Source organism: Pungitius pungitius, chromosome 20 (genome assembly GCF_949316345.1).
Source record: "Pungitius pungitius chromosome 20, fPunPun2.1, whole genome shotgun sequence".
NCBI classification, from domain to species: domain Eukaryota; kingdom Metazoa; phylum Chordata; class Actinopteri; order Perciformes; family Gasterosteidae; genus Pungitius; species Pungitius pungitius.
Window position 1 is genome coordinate 7,992,783 of NC_084919.1, and position 25,076 is coordinate 8,017,858.

General features: G+C 44.8%; 1 protein-coding gene across 2 annotated transcripts; it reads left to right on the forward strand.

Annotated features, from left to right (window-relative positions):
- Positions 1 to 4,041: 4,041 nt before the first annotated feature.
- Positions 4,042 to 12,038, forward strand: myb (v-myb avian myeloblastosis viral oncogene homolog). Of its 2 annotated transcripts, none has more exons than XM_037450235.2 (15): positions 4,042 to 4,180; positions 5,950 to 6,067; positions 6,294 to 6,365; positions 6,454 to 6,546; positions 7,281 to 7,501; positions 7,931 to 8,159; positions 8,272 to 8,340; positions 8,470 to 8,574; positions 8,921 to 9,178; positions 9,408 to 9,514; positions 9,615 to 9,729; positions 9,834 to 9,929; positions 10,282 to 10,380; positions 10,504 to 10,587; positions 10,675 to 12,038. In XM_037450235.2, the coding sequence occupies exons 1-15, from the start codon at positions 4,062 to 4,064 to the stop codon at positions 10,786 to 10,788; spliced, it is 1,899 nt and encodes a 632-aa protein (XP_037306132.1). In that variant the 5' UTR covers positions 4,042 to 4,061; the 3' UTR covers positions 10,789 to 12,038. The 2 variants fall into 2 exon arrangements, with proteins under 2 accessions (XP_037306132.1, XP_037306133.1); XM_037450236.2 differs by having other exon boundaries at positions 10,678 to 12,038.
- Positions 12,039 to 25,076: the final 13,038 nt, after the last annotated feature.

Here is a 25,076-nt window from a genome sequence, read left to right on the forward strand (position 1 = left end):
TCCCCACCTTGAAAAAATGACTTAAAGAGGTCAAGAGAAGTGGACTGAGGGAACATGAGAGAGTCTGCCGGCACAAAATACAAAAAAACTTTCGATCCCACCTGTGATCTTGGGGTGTGAATGTCAAAAACATTTTTTGTCAAAGGTTACGAGTGACATCATTTTTTCCTGCTGTATTTGTACCACAAGAAACCTATAGCCTGTCTACCACAATGGGAAAGTAAATCACATGTGTGTGCTTTTGTTGTTTACACGTTTTTCTGTGACTTGTTCTTTGCATGGGTGCAGCCTTTTGTGGTCACATGCATGTGCGCAGGTGAATGCATTCGTGGTTATTGATACATTTTCCTGTCCTGATCTAATCGGCAGTACCCTGTATACCTAGGAAGGAGAGGGAGATGAAAATGTCAGACCCAAATCTGACATAGGAGATGCAGGTGAAGTATATTCTGCTCGGGTGAAATTATTTTTGAGGTTCTGTGTGTAACCCTATAGTCTAAAAATAGACCAGGAAAAGTCAAGTTGCCTGCTTGGGTAATTGTGAAGACCTTTTCACAATGAATAGCTCACTTTGCAAATGGCAGTTTGTCAAACAGGCAGCTTTAATGGACAAGAGAAGGCATCACCTATATCGGGAGGAAGAGTGGAGAAGCTTACTATCTCTTGTGCTGTTTCACCTTTGCTTAATAGTGCGTGTATGTATCAGCGCGTGCGCGTGTGCCTCTAAGTGGGTGGTGGTTTCCCCTCTAAAATTCCACTTCCTGCGTTTTGATGTCACATCTACATGTCAAAATAAACAACTGCACACACACATACACACACATGTTGCACACGCATAGAGGTAAACAGACACAAACATGTTCACTCCACAGGGTCACACAGGTGACAGTGAGGGAACTCTTCATTTGCATCACTAAAATGTTTCTAGGACACTCAAAAACCAAATGCGGCAAAGAGCACATGACATGTCATGGAAATGGAACATTTTGCACAAGTTAAAAATAATATAAAATTTTCAATGTGTTTTCAGAATTTTTTGCCTCCATTGTCCCAGTTTATAACCTAAAAGCACAAACCTGCTAAACAAAAAAAACATTAAAACTAAAACATTGTCATATCAAAAAACACAATTTTTAGTTGCTCTTTCTGCTTTGTATATGTAGTTAGACTTAAAGATAAACTGAGGTTCTATTATGCAGCAACAAGGCTGGGGTGTTAATTTTCACACCTCTGCACAGGATCTGAACTTTTGTTTCCTTTGAATGTGTTTTTAGAACTCTGGTCAAATCTGTGCTGCCGACCTGGCCACAGAGTTTCAATTGGTGGTGCTCAAATGTTGGGCACATTAGATGGATTAAGCAGATGGATGGACAGATTGTTAGAAGAATGAGCGGATCATTGGATGGTTGGTGCTTTGTTTAAAAGATTTAGAACTGATATTGTTGAACAGACGAATACACGTTATGGTTTGCATCCATCATATTTTTTCTTCTTTTTCTTTGACTGTATTACATTCAATTCTAAGAGATGCGCAAAATATTTGTTGCCAAGTGAATTGCAGTGGTACTATCAAGTGAAAGCAAGAACATAACAAAACAACAGCATGCAAATCCGAAAACAGATTAAACCTGGTGTAATTGTAGAAGCTTATGAGCGAGTGGGTGAGGGGGAGAAGTCCGTCCGAAAAGTTGGCAATGTGTATGAGGTAATGCTTTACATAATTTGCCAGGGGCTGAAGGTATCACAGGAAGAGTCTTTCACAAGAACTCATGCCCATGGAAAATGCAAAACCTACACCTTTGGAAGTCTTTGACAGGTGGTCCAAACAGCTAAAGTCAAAAAAAAGAAAAACACGCGAGGTCCTCGTAGTATTTAAAGTCAGATTTTAGGGCTAAAAGCAATAGTTATGTGTTCTTAGAAAACTTTGTACATTTGACTGATTATGTTGATACAGAATGCATTAATTACGCAAGTGGCACAGTCAAATATTCTTCTAAAATGTTCCTGAATAATGTTTGCTATTTTTATGTACTGCAGGAAGATGCTAACGTATAAATCCTCTACATGTTTATATACCCCCATTGACAATTAGTCAACATGTGGGTTCATCTAACTATTCAGCATTACATTTCCTATTTGAATAGGGAAAAACCCTTCACCAACCAAGGCATACAAGACATACAATTAACAATTAACAATACTCATGTTTGGCCTTTCAAACGCTGGATCTGAAAGCCTGGTGGGATGCTATCTCGTGCCTGGGAGCCGTCATTAAAAATCATTCAAATGAGCCAACCTGTGCACACTGTGCTTTGCAAGAGGGGTCGACCATCACAATAGCTGCCTTTAACCTGTCCAATCGCGCCCATGCAAATGTCCTCACTATGGAGTCAATGGGTCTCAGGCTTCCTGCTCAAACTACTATGGAGGAATTTGCATACCTCCCTTCCTTTAATTTGGTTTCAGATGACAAGATGTAGTTTTTGATATTGCCCTGGAGGGAAAAGACACATGCCACATGTGTGGCGTCTTGTATTACAATCTTGCACAACATCTGATATATAATTGAAATAGGATTTGAATAGATTCGAAGTACCACGTTTGTCAAGGTATAAAATGTCAGAACAATGCTTGTGTACACAGGTGTAGAATTTCAAGTCTATTGGCAATTGTGACAAGGCAACCATGCAGTATATTACATCGGCATCAGTGGGACTTACAGTTCATATGTTTCAATGTTGTATGTTGCTTCTGAACCAAAACCGTTAAACAATGCATTCTGTGATTGGTAATACACACAAATTAGTCTAAGAAATATCTTCTATATTCAGTAAATTTCTCTGTGTCAACAGCCCAAGCACTTCACTTCACTGAGCACCGTCCACCCTGTTGCATCAAAAAGTGAAATGTGCAGTCCATGTGGCGCTATGTGTGTGAGTGTGCAGCTCTTTATCAGGCCACTATTATGATGACCGGCCTGGGACAAAAGGCTAGTCTGGGGTGATGGTAATTATAAGTGACCAGGACAATACGGTCGCGTATGGAAGAACTAATACAATGAGAAGACACATTTATACAAATACCCCCCGCCCCCCCTCAAAGAATGGCCGAGCAAAGACAAGGCAGGCACAGGGAGGGTTAATAACTCAACCAAAAGCAAAAGCAAAACAAGATAATCATGAAAGTGACCAGCATTAACACAAAATAATATATGCAATGTATGCACTTATTGTAATGTACACGCCGCTTTGGATTACTTGAGGAACAACTCGGATAACATTAAATTAGATCAAGTGTGCTTTTAAGGTGGATGTTGAGCACATTTTAAGCTTGAAAAGACCAAGTTATTGATTGTTTGTTTTTTATTACTAAGAAACACCTGTATTTTCGAGAAGTGAGCTCATGCACAGACAACATTGGAACCTCACTTTCCAAGCCCGTCATAAAACTCATTCCGCAATTGTTTACGCCGTCCAGATGTATTAGTTTCCTTCTCCTTTCAGCAGAAGAGAAGTAACTCGCGAATATTGTTGACAAAAAGCATTTAGCGCGGACGGCAGGGCTAAACGCGCCTTTGACAAGTCCACTGCGAAGAGCAGCGGTGCGTTCATGAACACTTCGTAGCTTTCGGTCTATAGGTGTCATTTTTCAGGTCCCACTGTAAGGCATGGTGTGGGGCATACATATAATTCAACACTACTCAATTGGCAAAGTATCCAGCCACACTTTGAACGTATCCACTATTTCTAACTCGCGGTACAGTATCCAGCCCCACTTGTATTATGGAATTAGTATTTTGAACAATAATGCTGCGGATCAGGATGTTAGATGAAGTGTTACCCCCCCACCCACCCAACAAGAGAGGCGTAGGCTAACGTGTTTTCGCAAAAAAAAGACACTTTAAAAACCGTCACGACTTTCAATTACATTTCGGACTTCTTCTACACGGAAGTCCCACGCACCCTGTTGGACATGCGCAGTGGGCCGCGCTCAGGAGCGCCAAATTGACCGGGATGGGGAAGGGGAGGAGCGGTGGTGAAAGGCTGCTGTAGTTTAAATTAATGTCAACGTGCCTCGCTGCCGGGAGAACAAGTCCAGCGCGGATAGCGAAAGTACGTGCTCAGCGCAACCCTGCGAGCCGCTCCACACATTTTAACATGACTCGACGGCCGAGAAACAGGTGAGCCCAAAACACACCGCCAGCTCGCGCGTGTTACTACGCAATGTTATAACACGTAGGTGCTGTATTTCTAACGCATGATCCTATCTCTCGGAGTCCGTTTTGAGGTGTTGCGGGGTGCAGGCTATTGACAGGGTGTATGCTTTTTAAAATTCTTTTTGCTTTCTGGTTGAAGCATATTTTGTGTCTGTGAAGCGTTTTGGTTTTTTTTTTGCAAGTTTAAAGGCGAGCATGGTGGTCTGTGTGTGTCTGGGTCTCGCGCGCTCATGACAGGTGCGGGTCATCTGGCATGTGTGCTGCTGTCAGTGGAGAGAGAGAAATGAGGAGGGAGGTGCGGGGTCTATTCTAAATCAATATTTGATTTTAAATAGATACAAAATCAATCAGAATGCAGCATGGGGTCCAAACAACTCTGCATAAGCATTTAGAAAAGTTTTGAAAAACCAAAAACAATTATTGCACATGCCTCACAAACGATACATTTTTATAACTTGCACATCGGCCTTGGATACACCGATGATAACTGGCTTCATTAGAGGTGATTTTTAAAGCCCGATCCAAACGCGGACCGTAAACGCGGCGTCTCCTAAAGCGAGGGGCGCTCACTGTTATTTTGGAAAGTGCGCTTTCGCTGCGCCCGCTATGCGCACCTGTCACGGGGGGACCGCCTGGCTGCATTTTGTGTTGTTAGTCCCTCGTTTTGATGCAGTCGCCACGAGTACAACCCTCCACTCGCTCACCGTGTAATGCACTTTATTGATGGGCATCATTTCCCCCTGTGGTTACTTTCATTGAGCTCGCGTGTGAAGTTGTACCTGTCGTTGTTTCGGTGCGGCTTATTGGTTGATTCTCATGGTGAAACACACATAAGACGGGGGAAAACGTGCGAGTTGACTTCACACAAAACCGCCCCTCTGATTAAGATAAGAACAATGGTTATCACCGAGCTCTTTCATAGTGCGCTTTTCACTTGTAAGCCTGCTGCGTTCACTGTCTTGTTGGCCGGTTTGCGTCTGTTTTATTTCTTGTGTGGTGTCGTATCCTCTTTATTCCTAAAAAAAAAAAACGAAATAAATAAGTAAATTAGAGACTGATATGCATACATTTCCGTATGATCTTTTGGATTGATCATGCAGCGCTCGCTTAAAGTTAATGGTTAAAAATAAGGAAGATAACCTGCGTTAAATATCCTCTTGTACAAACACACCTCAGTGGGGTTCCTGTTCACCTGTTGACACCGAAGGATCTTACCTATCTTGCGAGTTGTCCATACCCTACACTCTGATGTGTGTGTGTGTGTGTGTGTGTGTGTGTGTGTGTGTACACATGACTGTGCTGTACAATGCCACTGCAGGTCTGAACACGCCAGGGTCACGAAATTATGATCACATAGCCAATCCCAGTATCTGTGGAAACCAAAAACATTAAAACCTGTTCACCCATCTCCCCCTCTCCCTCCCACTTGCTGTTCTCTTCTCTCTCTCTCTCTCTCTCTGTGTCTCCCTCTCTCTCCCCCTGTGGGTGTCTTGGCTAAAAGCCTGCACCCAAACCTTCAAGAATGACTGGTTCTGTCCGTGTTGACACCTGATGAGTTAACGAGTGGGCTGAGTTCTTTATGCACTCTGCAAAGAGATGATTAGGGAGTAGTTTTGAATTAGACAGGTAGTTATTGTGCTAGTATTAACCTTTCTATTATTTTACACTGTTCCTTTTCCCACAGACTGCACCTCCTTTCTGAAATGTCTCTTTCTCTCTCTATGTGTCTGCAGTGTTTACAGTAGCGAGGAGGATGAGGAGGAGGCCGAGATGTACGACCATGATTACGATGGATCAATGGTCAAGTCGGGGAAACGGCACCTTGGCAAAACCCGTTGGACACGAGAAGAGGTACACACACACACACACACACACAAAACAATTCAAAATCCTACTACAAACCACACAGCTGCTGGATAAAAATCTCTCCAGGAGGGAACACATCCAATGTACCTGGGAACCTTTTATAGTTGTCTGGTCTAACTCTATTCACAGACTATGAACTTATAGTATATATTATATTTAATAGTTGCTCGCAGCAGGGACATATGTCTAACTGCAATATGATTTCTTTTAGGATGAGAAGTTAAAGAAACTTGTTGAGCTCCATGGATCAGAAGACTGGAAAGTGATTGCAAGCTTACTAACTGTAAGTAGTGCGGCATGTGCACACACACACACACACACTGACCTCCTGCGCAGTATGAGTGCTAATGCCCTGCTCCCTGACCTACCAGAACCGTACAGATGTGCAGTGCCAGCACAGGTGGCAGAAGGTCCTTAACCCGGAGCTCATCAAAGGGCCTTGGACCAAAGAGGAGGACCAGAGGGTAAGAAAAAAGCCTTTTTTAGACAACTTTAAAATTCAAAATCAAGGAGGAAAGCACAGGATTTGTGGCACACTAGAACCTTGGTGGAGAACAATTGAATAATGGAAAACACTCACAGGAGACTTGATTGAGCATCATCCAGGGTCAAATCTGTAGCAACTCCTTGGCTGCTGTTGCACAGCTTTTATTTCCCAAAAAGTTTCCGTTACTCAACAAACAAGGCGCTCGGCCTCTTAAAAGGCTGTGAAGCATTAGCTGAGCCCAGTCTGTAGGAGTTATATTTCCACCCAGACGCCACTGTAATGATCAGCGGGGCTAACGTTCCGCTGGAAACTCCCTCTGTGCTCACCAGCAGGTGTTCTCAGTCACCTCCACAGGATAAAGATAAAGACAGCAGCAAGGAAGGAGGAGATTTCACTGACGCAATGTTCACGATTTGTCTGTGTGACTGACTTTTTTTTCTTGTCATTTTCTCTCGTTTCCATTCCACCCCTCGCATACCTATATTTATTTATTATTTATTTTACTTATTTTTCTTTCTCTCTACCCCTTCACTTCTCCCTCTCCTCCCTGTTATGGCTACTTCCTCTTTTCTTTTCTCGTGCCCCTTCACTAACATTTACTTCTCTTCCTTTTCAACGCTCTTCCCCCTCGCCATGTTGTCTTTCCTCTTTCTCTCTCTCTCGCCTCCCCCACACAAACACACAAACACACACACACACACACACACACAGGTGATCGAGCTGGTCCAGAAGTATGGAGCCAAGCGCTGGTCGGTGATCGCCAAGCACCTGAAGGGCCGTATCGGCAAGCAGTGCCGCGAGCGCTGGCACAACCACTTGAACCCAGAGGTGAAGAAGACGTCGTGGACCGAGGAGGAGGACCGAATTATCTACCAGGCACACGAGAAGCTGGGAAACCGCTGGGCCGAAATTGCAAAGCTGCTCCCTGGCAGGTAAGATACACTGTGCTCAAGTGCTGGCGGGGAGGGGGAGGGATTCTAGATGAATCACTGAACACTTGGTTGGTTGACTGTGCAATGCTGCGGTCGAGAGCGTGAAATGGACGAAAAAGGAAAAGAGAAGAAACAAAAAGAGAAAAAGGGACGAAGTGAGCATGCAGAACACAAAAGAAGAAAAAAAGGCGTGAACACGGAAAGTATTTCCGTTGTTTTGATAGGCGGGGAACAGAAGGATTGGTGGGAAACAAGTTTAGAGAGAGACAGGCCCCGGATCAAATATATAAGACAAAGGGGATGAAGGAAACACAAGTTACTTTATTTTTGAGTGTGCGTGACGCTGTGGGCCTGTATTGTAACGCTTGCACGTTTCGGACGCGCTTCGTGTCGCCGCGAGTTACTTTAACCGCTCTTTGCGGCCTCCAGGACGGACAACGCCATCAAGAACCACTGGAACTCCACCATGAGGCGGAAGGTGGAGCAAGAGGGCTATTTGCAGTGCGCGGCCAAGAACGGCAACTCCTCGCACTCCATGGGCCACGGCTACGCCAAGACCAACAACCACCTCATGGGTTACGCGCACCACTCGCCAAGCCACGCGCAGCCGCCTCCCTTGTCGCCGCTAAACTACGCCTACATCTCCGACGCGCACAGAGTGAGTGGGCCTCCGGCGAAAAACAACCCCCGGGAAACTGAATTATTCCGATTTGTTATTTCTGGCTGCAGGCGGGTCATTGATTTCCATTGTTTTCCGATTGGCTCCACAGGTGCCGTTCCCCATGGCCTTGCATTTGAACATGCTCAACATCCCCCAGCACGGAACCGCTGCTATACAGGTAAAAAATGTAAATGGCACGTGGATGCGGTGCAGTTCAATCGCCTTAGCGAGGCGGGAGCTTGAGACCAGAAGATGAACCGCCTCTAAATTCTGCCTCGTGCCCCCTCCCCCCCCCCCCCAACCGCAGAGACACTATGGTGAGGAGGACCCTGAGAAGGAGCAGAGGGTGAAGGAGATCGAACTGCTGCTCATGTCGACAGAAGATGAGCTGAGAGGCCAGCCGTCACTACCAGTAAGTTGCGGGCGAGCCGCTGCAGAGTGACAGCAGGATTTATATGCATGAGTGTTTGACCCCGGATGCACGGAAGGTGGTTGGATGTGTGCGGAGGAAACATCTGGGGGGGTCTGTGATGAAATAGGACCTCGTCGCCATTTAAGTGCATGTGCATGACCCCTTGTGCAACTCTCTGCTCAACACTCTTTTACATAAAAGTTCCCTTTCTTCTTCTCTTTTTCTCATTCTTTCGATTCTTTTACACCTCTTACCTAATGCTCACGCTGGCACTTTCCCAAATTGTTTTGTCAAATTATTTTACTTTATTAATAGCCTTTCTCTCAATATCCTTTTTCTCCCACAGATGAATTTGTCCTATCCCAGCTGGGAGAGCCAGAGCTCTGTGTCCAACAGCTCAGAGGGTGTAATGTTATTGCCCCATCACCAGGCCCCAGCCCTGCCCCTGGACCAGAGCTGCCTACCCGAGGAGAGCGCCTCTGCGGCACGCGCCCACGCCACGAGGAGAAGCAGCAGCAGCAGCAGCAGCGGTGACGGCAGTCATCACAGCAGTCCGACGTTCTCAAATGCCTTGCCAGAGTTCATGGAATGCGTCATCGACTCAGTGAGCATCTCTTTTACTTCAGCCAGCCGTCATTTTGTTCTTGATCAAATGGTGTAGAGATTTTTTTTAAAAGGGGTCGCTTAGCAGGTATATAGCATAGACTTGAACCAAGAAGCTACTCACCATTTCTGTAATTTGCAGTTTTCAAATTTGGCCAGAAGGGAGCTTCTTCAGAAATAAAGCTAAAAGCTACTTTCAGTTGATTTGATTTCCTCCCTTTTTTGTTCAGTTTCTCAACCAGTCAATGAGCCCAGAACACTCGGACCACGACGGCTCGCCTGTGGAATCGAAGCCTCTGATCAACCACACCATCAGGCACTTCAAAGAGGAGGACGTGTACGTCGCTTTGTCTTACACGCATCAAATTTATGCAACTCTGCAACTGCAGTAAAAGACGTGTTGACAAACAGTCGTCTCTCTCTTTGTCCCCCCTCAGGTTCCGAACTCCCAACATCCGCCGTTCGATCCAGGAGTCGTGTCCGTGCACGCCCACGCCTTTCAGGTCAGCTGTGGCCATGCAGGAGGCAAAGTACGGACCCGACAAACTGCTGGTGAGAAACAGATCAAGGTTTAGAGCGGGAACCTGTCTTTTTACATCTTGGTGGGCTCGCTTCAGTGTCCTTATGTCTCACTGGGGGATATCTGCCTTTTCCAGAACTCTCATTTGGAGCAACAGATGGTCAAAACCATCAAGCAGGAGCCGATGGACTGTGCAATTGAGCAGCCTCCTCTGAAGAAGATAAAACAAGAGGTACTTTATACTTTACAAAAGCGAGTGCACATATCTACTTATAATAATGAACGTTGATTTATTGATTTCTGTGCCCGAGATAAGTGTGTAGCCTTTCAGCCGTCCTTCTCGAAGCATGAAGGGAAGTGCCTTTTTCAGACAACAATCCCCTGATAACTCATCTCCAAACTACAGCTTAAGTAAAGAGCCATCTACACCCAAAGTGTGCCTTAAGCAGTGGGCGGGTGCGCTGAATGCCTTGGGCTTATGTCAAGTTGTTTAACTTGTGGCCAGGAGTGGCATTAGTCCAAAGAGACGAGGTGACTGCACGTTCCCCCTCTGGATATTAACCACGATGTGTTCTGGGTCCTAGGTGGAGAGCCCGTGTGAGAGGAGCCCGTGTATGCAGTGGGAAGGACAAGACCTCCACACACAGCTCTTCTCCCCAAACGGCCCCGCACAGGAAGTTCCCGTAAGCTCCTCCCTCGCTTGACCTCGCGGTTCATGTTTTGGAAATAAGTCACAAATATCTTTTTTAGTATAGTAGTTTTGAACCTCCGTTGAGATGTTTTTTTTAAAATCTTTTCTCCTTCAGGACCTGCTCACTGGCTCATTATTGAGTGAAGACGGACACAAGAACTACCACCTCCCTCGCCGAGGCACGGGCAGCCCGCTGCAGGTGTGTGAAGGCCTTCTAGATATCGCGCCGCGTGACGTGTCTTAAAATATGTGAAACCAACCATCCCGCTTTCCTCTCCCCAACCAGCAGCTGGGCCCCTGGGAGCAGGCGACCTGCGGGGAAACCGAGGAGCACGCCTTGGCCTCGGAGCAGAGCCGCAAGTACATCAGCACTTACTCCACGAGGACGCTGGTCATGTAGACGTGGCGCCCCGCTGCGGCGGGGAGGATCGGCGGCGCTGCGGGTTACGTATTTGTTGTGGTACAACAGTTGGGAGAGGCTCTATGCCGTCGGTGTTTTTACACTCACACTCGTTGGATTTCGACCAACCAAAGACTAAGCAAGTTTTTTTTATTGTTATTTTTTTTTTTGTGGAAACTTTCTACCTATAATTTGCGAGGGTTTCTGTTGTACGTCTTATCTCGTTTGGTCTCATCATTTTGTTATTATCGATGTTGTATTATAAATGGGAAACGGTGGATATATAATTTGCATTGGGCTGAGTTGTTAATTCTGAATTTTGATATTAATATAAAGAACAAGTTGATTAATTTATTTCTTTTTTTTTCATAATGCTGTTGTTTTTTTTTCTTCAATTGGCCAATGGATCAGTGTTGTAAGTTAAGTATTTAAGCCCTGTTAGCATTATCATAAATCCAAAGGCATATTATTGAATTTAAAACTGACCTCTTTATTTCAGTCGTGAAACGTTTGTGTTTTTATTTTATTTTTTGTTAGACAGGCTACAATGTGTCTACTGTTTATTTCAAGTGTTTGGTCTGTGTCACCTCATGTATACACTTACCTACTGAGCATGAGCAGCATGAGTCTGTTCTTGCTCGGTTATTTGACTTGATCACGTTTTACACTGAAGGGGCCGGCCTTATTAGTATTACCAGACTACCACATTGGCACCTTTTTGATTCATACCAATTGAGTTTTCATTTCAACCTTTTGAGATTTCATTCTTTTCTGGCCTTCTCAGTAACCTGAATGGTAAATTCAATGAAAAAATGTTAAATTTGTTAAACCTTTAAGCATATATATATTTCTACATTTAAAAGAATCATCTTAAATGAGAGTGTATGTTTGAAACCATGAGCTTCACCCAGTAAGCATAAGACCAAGCTGCACTTGTAAACCTATACTCTCCAGAAAAGGCGAGGGCACTAAACACAGATATTTTATACAAATGTACAAACAAATCCCAATCAAAACTTTTGTATGGCTTTTTGTTTTTAAACATTTCTTTGGATAGTTTTTATATAATGCTTGTTCAATCAGCATTGCAGTAGCCCATGTCAAACACTTTTTGCAGACAATCCTTTTTATACGCCTTGTTTTATACTATCTTTTGAGCAAAAATGATTTTATAAAAGCATTTATACATGCCAAGTTTTTATACTTTTCTATACTGCCTAGTAAATAAAGTGTGTTTTTATTACAGCGTGCATTCAGTGTCATTTTGGGAATATCATTTGAAAGAAAATGACTCACTAAGAGAAAACTGACTCATTTCGAAAGTGGTTCCTCAAAGACTGTAAACATTTCCATATTTTTTAAGTGAAAATGTTATTTTACCCAAAAGTTCTTAAGTACAATCCGCCTGTAGGACTGCGAAGGTGCACTGTTTTCAGGAGAAGTTCTTTAAAGCAATTAGAGTTCTCTGGTGTTTATGCAAATTTGGATCAGGTTTTTTGTAATCAAATACGCCTAATCTCCCACACACACACACACACACACAAACACAATCCTGGGGAAACAAAGGTTTGCTGTCATAAATTTGTTCCAAGCCCATGATAACCGTTCCCTCTATCTGCCAATTATTGAGTGAGTGTGGAGTTTATCATCCACCAAAAGGCAATAAGCAAATGAACCCAACTGTTTCGCACCTTCCAGAAACACTAAGGGAAAGTTTTATCTGGTGAATAGGCCTGTGTATGAAACACCTCGTTGTTCTCCAAAAACACACAAATCACACATGTGTGCGCTTCCCATTTAGTCTCTTGAGTACGCTTGTTTTCCTTTGAGGCCGTGAAGGCCAAGGGGCCCGGATTCAGACCGGGAGCTATATTTACACCCCCTGCCCTCCCCTTCAGCCACGCGCACCTGCACCCCCGCCTCGCCCTGATCCACCACAGTGCCCTCAGATATAGATTCCCATCTATTAGTCTCAGAGGGATACATAGACAGAAATTACATTCCGGCAGGAACCAACAGAAACATGAACCCTCAATGAGGCCTTAACGGAACATTAACTAATGCACCAATAGTGGTGTAAATACACAGCAAGGAGGTTTGATCAGGTTTTCAAAGTTTACACGGTTCTCTGCCAGCAAATGTAGCTGTGTGGTTTGTGTGTGTCTGTGTGTGTGTGTGTGTGTGTGTGTGTGTGTGTGTGTGTGTGTGTGTGTGTGTGTGTGTGTGAGAGAGAGAGAGAAAATGGGAGGGGCGGGGGGTGTCTTGTGGAAAGAGGCCAGAGCAAGAAGCAGACTTTCACATTGGGAATTTCACCATCTTTTACTACACCCTAAAGAAAAAAAAAAGCCTCAAACCCCACGAGATTTACAGACACCTGCTTCCACTGAGTGAGAAGGCATCTGCTTGTGTGTGTGTTTATGTGTGTGTGTGTGTGTGTCAATGTGGTGGTTAATTGGTAAAAACAGTACAGACCTGGATGGATACTGTCATCAAGGTATTTTGGACTGAGACACATAGGAGGTTTTCTACATTTGACTGTAGAGATTGAGAACTAATTGATTGGACGGTGTTCACGACTTCCAGCTCCCAAGTGCTCCTCCTTTAATGAGGTGAAAAGTGAAAGTTGATAGTAGATAGTGACAGTATATGGTACATACAGGGATGTGTACTTCATCATTGTAGAGTGTCGACGAGTGAGTGGGCACAAGGTTATCTAAAGATAACATTGCAATTCACACTATTTAATTTTGTCAGTGTTTTTTGTGCAGAAAACCCAAATTGACCCTAAAACAACACAGACAGTGTATGTAAAATAGTGAAGGTAGTAAAAGTTCATCTTTACAAACCGTGCCATTCTTTGTTTTACATTTTAAGGTGTGTCAATACACCTGAGTATGAACTTCCAACAAGCTTTCAGCAAAAAAGCAAAAACTCTCAGGTCCTTCTCTTAGGACAACAAATGTCTTTCAGAGGTGAGAAGAGGTGAGCGAGAGCTTCTTTGTGTTGGTGATGGTGAAGTATAAATGTACTCTTTCCAGGGTAAGTGCTCACGCACAACTGAAAACAAGCACAAAATATCCACGTCAACGGATACACACAGTACACGGAGGAAGTCCGAAGGACTTATATGGTTAATCATGGAGAGGTTTTCTTTTTCTAAACCTTGTTAAGAGGTCAAGTGACTGATAAAATGCTGAGATGTCTCCATTTGTTCTTTCCTCCATCTGGTTCAGCTTTTGGCTCTCGCTTTCGGTGAGCGCAAACAGGAACCTCAGATTTTATTTTCACATTCAGTTGATTGGATATTTTTGTTTTTGGACAAAACACAGAGCGATTGAACGCTCTAATAGGCTTTGTATGATAAATGCACTTGTTGGACAAAATATTCAGCCCTAAATGTCAAAGCAGAAGTTCCCGCTCACCACTATATATTTTTTATTCCGCCCTCCTTTCCCTTTTCAAATCTCTAATGTCTGTCGCAAGCAGATTGGCTCATAAATTCAGTTTGTCTTGTCACAATAGATTTATAGGCGGATGTTGCAGGAGTGGCGGGCTCCTGAACACGGGCGTGCATGCTTGCAAAACACACACACACACACACACACGCACACACACTCTTGGTGAGCTCCAACGCTGGCCAGTGTGCTCTGGGCCTGCATAGATTACTCTCGCCTGATTTCCTCATTCCCTGGGCGCTGTTGTGGTTGGAGATAGGCGAGGGGGGGCCGCTCCCTGCTGGCAGCGGTCAGGTAGGAGGGCTGGGCTGGGCTGGCCGGGCCTGATAACTACCCTACACCATCCGTGGTAAGGAGGAGAGGAGAGAAACAGGAGGGGGGGGGGGACAAGTGATGAAGAAACAAAGCAGAGGGAGAAGCAAGCGGGTTAAGTGAGGTTGGAAGAGGGGTTTTTACTTCTCCGAGGCTTTTTGTTCTTCTGCTTCCTTTTCTGTGTTTTCAGTCCACAGTGGGATGAAGGAGGGGAAACAGCAGGAACGTTTTTTTTTTGTGAGAGTGGAAATGTTCATGACATTTCGGAGTTTGGTAAATAGGCACAAACATATTAGACTAGATGGCTTTTACAGAGTTAAAACTGCACACACAACAACCCCCCAAAGGAGTAAAATGCACACCTAACTCCAGACTAACTGCACTACAAAGCAAATAGTGACTTTGGTGTCACAATATGAATATACACGGTGCCACTTTGGCCCCTTTCTATGCATAAGCAGAATAGCACTCATAGCCAGATGTATTAACAGTGAAATGATAAGGCCCCCCCCCTGAGAGTTGGTGGTAAAACTCAAACTCATTCGTCATAGAAATAAATGAAGAAAGTGGTCCTAATTGTCATTTAGATAAGAAACAAACAAATTAACAATAAATGTCCCTCTCCCTACTTTCCCAAATCCAAAGTGTGAGTGAAAGCAAGTTGCCAGGTTGCCAGGTTGCCAGGTTTGTTTGAAGTTTGTTTAGGGACCGTAATCGACAAAGTTCTTCAGGTCGTCCGTGTTTCTAAGCTGAGGTCCTGAGTGAGAATGGAAGGGGGTGGGGGGGCGGGGGGGGGGCGTTGCTCACGCGCACCACAACTCACAGATTGGGCAGATAGACGTAGCAGCCCTGCTGCTGAGGTCTTGCTGTCTCCCCAGATTTGACCGCCGCTCGTTTGGGCGTTTTTGGTTTGTTGTTTTTCAGAATCCCAAAGAGGTGTACGGAGCAATGTGCATGCGCCCGACAGCCCGTAACAATAACTGTAAACATTTGTGAAAAAGTGGGTCAACAGGTCCAAAGTGGTGCCAACAGTGTCAAAGAGCAGAAAACGTGACGTTTGGCCATTCGATGAAAGAAGGAGAAGAATACAAGGAGGTGGCGGGGGGGGGGGGGGGGGCAGAGAAGAAAGCAGGAAAGACAGTTGGGTTGATTGTTTACTTTTTATAATAATAAACACAATCCAAGGTCAGACATTACTTTCACCCCGGCCCCTTATTGTGGTGCCAAAAGATCCTTTGGTTTTGGTTTTCGGTGAATCAAGGAGGTCAGAAACAGTTTAGAAACAAGCGAATTTAAAACAACGACAGAAAGGGTCTGCATTAACAAACTTGAATAATACTAATTGATTTTACTATGCAATATAATCTCTCTCTCACTTTCTGTAATATAAACTCTCTTTATTGATTAATGGTGGGGTGCTTGTCTTCTCCAAGTCAACAAACCCAATCACGTGACACAAATATGAAAAATGCAAAAAGGACTGTATAATACTACAGCAACACATAAGCCAGCATTTCAGTGGCTGTAATATATCAAAGAACCCTGTAACCACACACAGACATCACCAGGCCCCCCAGCAACACTTGTTTAACTCACACACACTCCTCACACATCCTCACGTCGTCTGCTTTCACATCGGTTCGTTCTGGGTTTTCATCATTAAATGCACAAAAAAACAAAAAACACCAGTTATTTTGTTTCAAATGCTCAGCGGACATTTGGACTAAAAGTAGTTTAACAACGTCTCCAAAACGAGCCCCCGGATTTCTGGGTTTCTAATATGTGTGTGTGTCCTCTCATGTGTGTCAGTGGGTGTGTTTGTATCTACTTGGGCTCAGGCTTGGGGGGGGGGGGGAGGTTGTCATGTGGCTAACTTTTTGTCTTGAGAACTAGTACTCACATACAGTCACAAGTACCCCCCACCCCACTCCAATACACACACACACACAAACACACACACACACACACATTTACACGGCATAGAATGACATGTTTTCCCGCTCAGGCTTGGTCCAGCTTCCCTATTCACCTGGGTAAATAGAGCAGAAGGAAGGACCTTTCAATGGAGCCTACCACACACACACACACACACACACACACACACACACACACACACACACACACACACACACACACACACACACACACACACACACACACACACACACACACACACACACACATACACCCACACACTCATAACATAACCCCACCCTGCGCCACCATCAATACAACTGCACACAAACCCTCACGTTTCAATTCTTCCTCAATTCAAAACACATGTATCCTCTTAACCTTGTTCCTGTTTCCTCATCTCCTCTCCTCCTTCCCTCCCCCTCTCCTCCCCTCTGTCTGTCCACTCTATTGTTATGTCTAAGTGATCATGACAAGTTGATTCACATGGCATGATCACGCCTGACCGCCCCGGTTTAGGACCCATGTCACCGGGGTCCCCCCCACAATCACCCCCCTGAACTGCACCCCCCCCCCCCCTTCAAAACACCCCCCACACACACACCCTCTTCAGATACACCCCCTACTGCCCTTGAACTCATTTTGGAAGGGGGGTGTGGTTGGAGGTAATGGGGTTAAAGTTGTGTGTGTGTGTGTGTGTCTGTGTGTGTGTGTGTGTGTGTGTGTGTGTGTGCGTGTGTGTGTGCCTAAGTGAGCATAATTGCACCAAAGAGATAACGATACTCAGACCTCAAGCTTGTTTGTGGTCTGCAGTCCAAAACGCCCAGGCTGAAAAAACAAACACACACACACACACACATGTGGTAGGCATACACACTTTCACTTTGTATGCTTGACACATGTTATGAAATAAACTGGCGAACGTAGTGATGACGGTCACATTCTGACGTCATTAGTCAGACGGCTAAAGCGAGCAAATGTGGCCCTGTACATTGTATTTCCCTGCGTGTGTGTGTGTCTGTTTGTGCGATTGTTGAAGAGGACATATGCGGGGAAAGCGCCCGATGAGGGAGACAAAATACAAATGAGCGGCGTTGAATGCACACTGCAGCGATCAGGGGGAAGGTCATCACGAGGGAAAAGCTGCTAACGGACACACACCACATAAGAAATGCAGTGCGACACAGAAACACACAACCTTTTTGCGCAACCAATTCAGCGGACCGACAGTTGTGATGATGCTGCGCTCGCTCATTATTTCCTTGCTGCCTTCGTTTTGGGGCTGTCAACCATGATGCAAGCTGTTTAGATCAGCTGGTCTCCTGCTTTATCCAATAGCACGATGGAACAATTGCGTCATTGGACTTTCCTCTGGAAGCTGACGAGGCTGACCAAAACGTTGTTTCCCGTAGAGTCCACGCAACACCGACCGCCATCACATGTCATCGTGTCTTTTCTTTGTCTGACTGTTTGGGGTGTAAATGAATATGCAGGAGGCATTGCTCACGTATGCTAATTACCTGACAAAGAACTCGCGCTAAGCCAGAGCTTCGGTCATGTTGACTCAAGGTTTCTCACGAAACACAGACGCCGTGTTGTCATTTGATTTGATCTCGTGTTGATTTGGTGGCGGACAAACACATACGCGAAGAGAGACATAATCCTCGGCGGTGTGTCACGTCATGCTCATGAAATAAACTATTGATTGCCCCATCTTCTGTGGAAGTTAACAGGAAGAATGCTGACACTAATGACTCTTCGTGGCTTAGGGTCTTTGTGTGTGTGTGTGTGTGTGCGCGTGTGTGTGTATGAGTATGCGTCGGTGTCGATGCGTCGGTGTCTTTTAGTGTTAGCAAGAATTGTAAAAAGGCCTGTGGGCTCAACAGTCACTGTGACAGAAGAGGAACAAATGCAAACAAAGAAAGGAGGGAAAAGAGGGAGTTCTTATGAAGGTTTTTAAGAGGACGGTGAGAGACAGTTAGGCCACTAAGTTTTTCATTAAAGATACTTTTTTCCATGTTAAAACAATTGACCTAAACTCCTCATTGCATTATTTAATATATTACGTTATCGACGGCGGGAAATCTGAGCAAACAGCGCTGCGTGTGGGCGAGATATGAGTGCACCGAGGGGTGCGGACGGCAGGTTTTGAGACACCTGTCCCCCTAAAGATAAGAGCACAATATACCAAAGAGCTAACAAGGTGTGTTTCGATCTTATCTCAGCTCACGCGTTTGGAAAAAAGTCCGATGACAGGTCACAAGATCGGACATAAGAAAGGGGGCCGTCTCAATCCAACCGCTCATCTTGTGCTTCAGAGCAGCGGGACAAACTTACAACGCAATCAATCATGAATTAATTGGGATGCCATCTGTCTGTGGCGCTGAGAACTGCCTCTGTCTCCTCTGATGAAAAGCCAGCCATGTTTGTGTTTTCTAGTTAAACCCAAGAACCCCCCACAGGTGTTACTGTCATAACGAAATAGGAATGCTAACTCATTTTCCTTTTGTGTGACAGTGACGTGATTTTGAGGAGATTTTAAATGCAACTGGGGTACACCGTTTCATCTGAGAGTGAAATATCTGCTAATTCATATTCAAAAATATCGAACTGATTGTAAAGCTTTATTGTATTATATGTATTCTGTGTGTGTATCAATCCGTGGAGTACAAGCACACGTGATGTGTCTGGCAAGGATTGGTGACAAAGCATTAAAAAACAACGAGAAAGTTCCACAATTCTTATCTGTTCATTCATGTGTCACACCAATAGTATCTTAAGTGGTATTAGGAATATTACATACACCTTGAGAATGGGTTCACGCACCCAAACACACCCAAACACACACACACACACTCACACACACACTAAACCACAGGCTTCACAATGTAGTTATCTGGATGCAACATTCGGGTAATTTGTTCAAGCAGGGGCATCTTAGCTCATCAGCCAAATAAGTGTAGGGGGAGGGGGGGGTGTTGAGGTGTGTGTGTGTGTGTGTGTGAGGATGTGGAGAGTGTAAGGGGGGGGCAGGATCAGGGTGGTAGGAGCACAGCCGTGCAGAGAGATAAGAAGTTGTGGGATTGCAGAGTCGGCGCGAGGAAGAAAAAAAGCAGAGAAAACAGAGACTGTGTGTTTGTGTGTGTTGGTGTGTGTGTGTGTGTGTGTGTGTGTGTCTATACCACAATTTCACTACAGCGGTGGTAATATTAGAGGTCACATATTAAGCGGAAGCAACAACCAACTCATTCCTTCCTTTACAACAACATGTATTATATTGTCATGTTTTGTGCGAGCGATACCATACGTGATGTTCAAACAGTTTTAAAAAAGTGTTTTAAGCGTCTTTTATTCTGCACAGCGTAAGTTAACAATGTACATCTGTCATGTTCAGCCCTTATCCGCTAACCAAGTACCATCTGCTGGGTGCAGCTCTCTACCTTTTTTCTTTTATCAAAGGAGCCGTTAAACAAGGGGATTCCCGATTTCTCCCACTGTCTTGTTCCTGCCATTTGGGGATAAGAAGTCCAGTCAAAGGGTGAAAGGTCATCGTTGGATATTACTCCTATGACAAGAGGCAGCCTTAGAGAGCGATGCACGGAGCCCGAATGCGGCTCCACATGACACTGACATCCAAAATAAGCGCGTGGGGCTCATTGTCCAGGCAGCGCATGCGTGTCTCCTGCCGTGGCTCCAAACACTCAGGCACCCACCTGCAGTCTCACACCTGCTTTTCGTACACATTGATGCTAAAAGGTGGAGAAACAGGGCAGCAAAATAAAAGAAGACAACAAAGAAAAGTGCTTTCACACACGTTCTTTCCGAGCAAGCGTTCACATATTCTCACCACGCGCAGGCACGACTCAGCCGAGGTAAGCAAATAATCGCTGTGTTGTCCACTCTCTCTTCATGCTCCCACAGTTGCTCACACACACACACACGTGCACGCACACACACACACACAGACAGTACCTGTCATTTTCCTGTGCTTCTAAAAAAAAAGCTTAATATGACCACCGACGGAACCCCACGCGCTTGCACAGTGGACACCGATGGCAGTGGGAGCCGAGGCAGAGGAGTCAGCGTGTGAGGAAAAGAGAAGCAGGAGTTTATGCAAAAACAATCACGCGACACGACATCGTCACACAGTCGGGACGTCACTACGCTGGATGAGTAAAACGCATTCGAAACAACGCTAGCCGATGAATAGCTTGAGTATGAAGGTTTCCACAAGTGCGTGTTTGTGGGAGATGAATAAAAAACTGTGAATGTGTGAGCAGTGTGTGTCTGTTTGTGAGTGTGCGTGTGTGTGTGTATGTGTTTGTGAGGGAACCCACATCATCAGCGGTGAAAGTACATTCGGTTTAAACCATGTTCTGAGAATCCGCGGGAACACATCGCACGCGCATGCCACGTGCATTAGAAACACACACACACACACACACACACACACACACACACACACCCTGTCATAAACACAGGGTCCTGTGGGAGGAAGTGTGAAGGAGGGAAAGTACCTCATCAAGACAACAACAACAACAGCAGAGGTGCAGGCACTGACAGCTGCTCACTGAGAGAGACATGAGGGATCACCGGCGTGACGCAACAACAACCACGAGGACGGCTGGACACAGATAAAGACCAACTAACGCACACACGTGAAAGTGGACAGGACAAAGTCCTCCTTTGTTGTAATGCGCTGGTACCCGCCAAGATGACCTTTTCACCTTATAAATTAGCCGTCCAGACACAAATGACCCTTGCATTGAACATTGCTGTTTCTGGAAGGGCGGAGCCAGAGAGAGATCATTGGGTTTTTTTTAAGAAAAAAAAAGTGGATCAGCGCTAAGGGTGAATATTCTACTCTGCTACTTGAAGTACATATTTCCTGTATCGGTGCACCCTCCAGCCAGCTCCACGGTTCTTTCTTCCACTGTGGTCGGCCAACCCACTGCTTACAGGACGTCGGCTGAAAAAGCATTCAGCCACCAGGCAGCGGGAAGGTGCAGCTCGCCACAACGGTTGCATCTTTTGCACAGCTACTCAGAGTGTTCATGGGTTTTCCAAATGGGAACTGGCTGCACGTATTCTCTGCTAAGCAACACACGAGCAGGAGTCAAAAAATATCTCATACTTTTTTAAAGTCTTTTCAAATTGAATCGAAGCCTATGAGGGCCATCGTGCATTGGCCTAGGATTTATTTATAGCTAAACGTAACCCTTCTCTATGTTACTTAACATCAATCAGAATCGCTTATGTGTTTAACAGTTGTGCAGGGAATACCTTCTGTCAACCTTTTAGAGTGTGTATGTATGTATGTATGTTTAAAGAGAGTTTGTATCAAATGAGTGAAGGGTGTGCTTGCTCTCTATTGACAGAGGCTTAGCTGCTGAAACATTGTATTGTACGACATTTGTGTTTGTCGTTTCTTTTTTTATTTCTTGTCAGCTTCAATGACACAAAACACCTTAATCCCCCCCCCCCCCCCCCCCGCACACACAAAATACACCTACACACACATGCAGTCTCTGACAACAGTAGGTAGCTCTCGATAGGCTCCAATCATCTCCCGAGCACCAATGGCCATCCACTAGAGGCCATCTTGGATCCTGCTATCAAGTAATGCTAAAATAGACCCCGTAGTCACCGCTGCATTGTGGTTTCTGGTTTTGAGGCCTAGAGTTTGGCTTTTTGACTCCCGCCAACTTGTTTTCTCTGTTGTGGCAGGAGAGGGTGGAGCTCGGTCCAACCCAACACCGAATGAGCCGAAAAGCTCTGACTCCAACCTCTCAATGGCGGCGTGGCCACGCCCCGATTGCCAAGCCTGCTTCACCGTCAACTAAATATGTACATGTTATTGAACAAATTAACATCGAACTACAATGAAGAAGACTAGCGACTGAGGCCATACACCTGTGATTAAACCGTCTGCTCGGCTCATGGATCAGAGGGAAGGTGATCTCAAAGACTTTCTATGAAATCGGACTTCTTTTTGCAACCAGAAGAGAGAATCCAGAATGATTCAGGCACTCGGGCCTCGGCTTTGCTGCCTGACAACATGCTTGTTGTTATACTGACGATCCAGTATACAGTTTGGCTGCATGGGGAAAGGGGGGTCTGACATGGTCATGCAGCCATCCATCGATGTGCGATTCCCGAAAGGCGTAAATTACACACCTTTCGGGGAAATCCCGTCAGCAGAGTCTCATTCACACACATATGCAAACATGCAAACACCTGTCTCAGGGAGAACCACCCCAATGGGCAGGGCCTTAGATAAATAAATAATATAATACACTAAATGCTAGTGACAAATAGCTAACTTTGGCAGCATGCAGAGGAATTTGGCTCAGGCGCCCTAAGAGTTATTGTTTGCACGGTGCTTCGTGGGGTGAGTCGTAAAGCGCAGGTGCAGAGCCGGCTGGACGGACAGTTGCCTGGTGAGGAGGAGCTTAGACACACACACACACACACACATATTCACAGTGAATCCAGGTAGATAACCTGGTATGCAATTGAATCGCCCAGGATGAAGTTGCAAAAGCAAGTGACTAAATATTAAGGCAACAAGACCTTCCATAGTGGTCTTTTTCTAACGAGTAGGCCCAACAGTTATATTGTTATATTTTACTAATAATGAGCATTTCGAACACTGGGTGTTTCATTTCGGGGTGACGGGTTGTGAGACAAATGGACTATCGATCCGATGGGACATTTTTAGATTGTTGCGACATTTTTGGCTGGTTAGGGTTTTGTGATGATGGGTTGTCGGAAGAATCAGAAGCTCTGTCTTGATCTTACTTTAATCAAGATAGTGATACGTTTGCCACACATATTAGTCCTCATCATATTAAACTCTCTTGTACGTGAACCTTAAAAAAATGCAAAGAAAAAAAACCACAAAATGAAAAAAAATTGTATGTTGTTATTCTTCATTGTGCTGTACTGTAATGCTGTTTTGTTCATCCAAATGGAAACATTTGACCTAAAACATGTAGTATTTTAACATGAAGCCAACAATCAATCATTCCACCGGGTCAGCTGGAGACATTGGATGTATCGATGCCAAACTTGTCTCAGAGCTGAACCTTTGTTCCAATGCCGTCTCTGAGAGGGGCCCAAGGAACCCGGCTGTTCCTGAATCCGCCACTCAGGCGTTTGCTATGGGAGGGCATGTGAGGATTGCAAAACAGGAAACACAGGGCTTCGATAACTCACGCTTGCACACGCATCGGCCACTTGCACATACACAAAGTGCGCAGACATGTTGCCCGGGGCATTTGGAAATGGGTTAGGGTAAAAAAAAAAAGAGCGTGTGCATGTTTCACAGCAGAAGGGCCCCTTCTGATGCTCTTCTCTACACACCTCAGCAAGTACAGGATGTGTGTGTGTGTGTGTGTGTATGTGTGTGAAAGTTGTGAAGTTGAAGAGTGCACGGCTCACGGTATGTGCTAAAATAGTCACAAGGTGTGATTGACGGGACTGTTAACTGGTGAGCCATCAGTCGTTCTGCAGGACTAACAGGTACCAAAGATGGAAGGCCCGGGTGGAGTGAAGAGAAGAAGAAAGAATCAAAAAGGCAACACATCATGGATGGTATGAAAGGAAAGCGCTGAACATGAACTAGTGCCTTTGTCACCTCTCTGTGAATCTGTTTCTGTGTCACACACACAAACACATTGAACACCCGGGTTGTATTTTCCGGGGGGGGGGTCTCTCGTAGAGAGACGTCGTGTCCGAGGGGAGCTATGGTTGCAAATATTGTTGTGACAAAAGATCGTTGCTCCTCGAATGGCGTTGTCATGCGGCTATCACACCATCTATTTCCTTGTTAGGATTCTTTCTTTAAAATACCCTGTACATTCATTGTCGTGTAACTGCATTAAACCCCCTGAAACTTTTCTATGCAATTAGAATCCTGTTGATCTTTTGTGTTGATCTGTTGAGGCATTTGCAGTGTCCGATGGTCACAGATTATTCTGACCCGACGCCGTCATCGTAGCCACAACATTTTTAATTTGACACCTGGTACATAAGAGGGAATTGTGTCACAGCTGGACAACAATGCTGTGTGATGGTATCAAACAAGTGTTTTTGTCCTGTTTCTACTTTCTGTCCAGATTTAGTCCAGGTTTCCATCAATGTACTACAATGCGTGTTTCTTTATCTGCTGTTATGAGATATCACAGGTTTGTCTTACTGATATAAGCAGCTGGTGGCGCAAATTCTCCAGTCAATCGCCATTAAACCAACGAAGAAGAAGAGCTTTAGTAAAATAGTCAGTTCCTCAAAACAAATAAAAACAATGTGGGAAAGCTTGCTTTTTGTTTTTTTATAAAACAATATAATTTATGGGAATAGGCCATCGTTGTTTGCCTGTTTGTTTGTTTTAAGTCACATGCTTTATGTCTCAGCATTCATTTGCTGAGTCGGCTTTCTAGATTTATTTTCCAGCATTTCAGCAATTAAAAAAACAAAGCACTAATTGATCATCGTGAACACAAATCACAGTCACGACTCACAGTATTCTCATTAGTTGTCCCAGTTGCAAGACATTCCTGCTGTTTTTTTCACTCCATATGAAAATAAGGGTCACAGTTCCATACA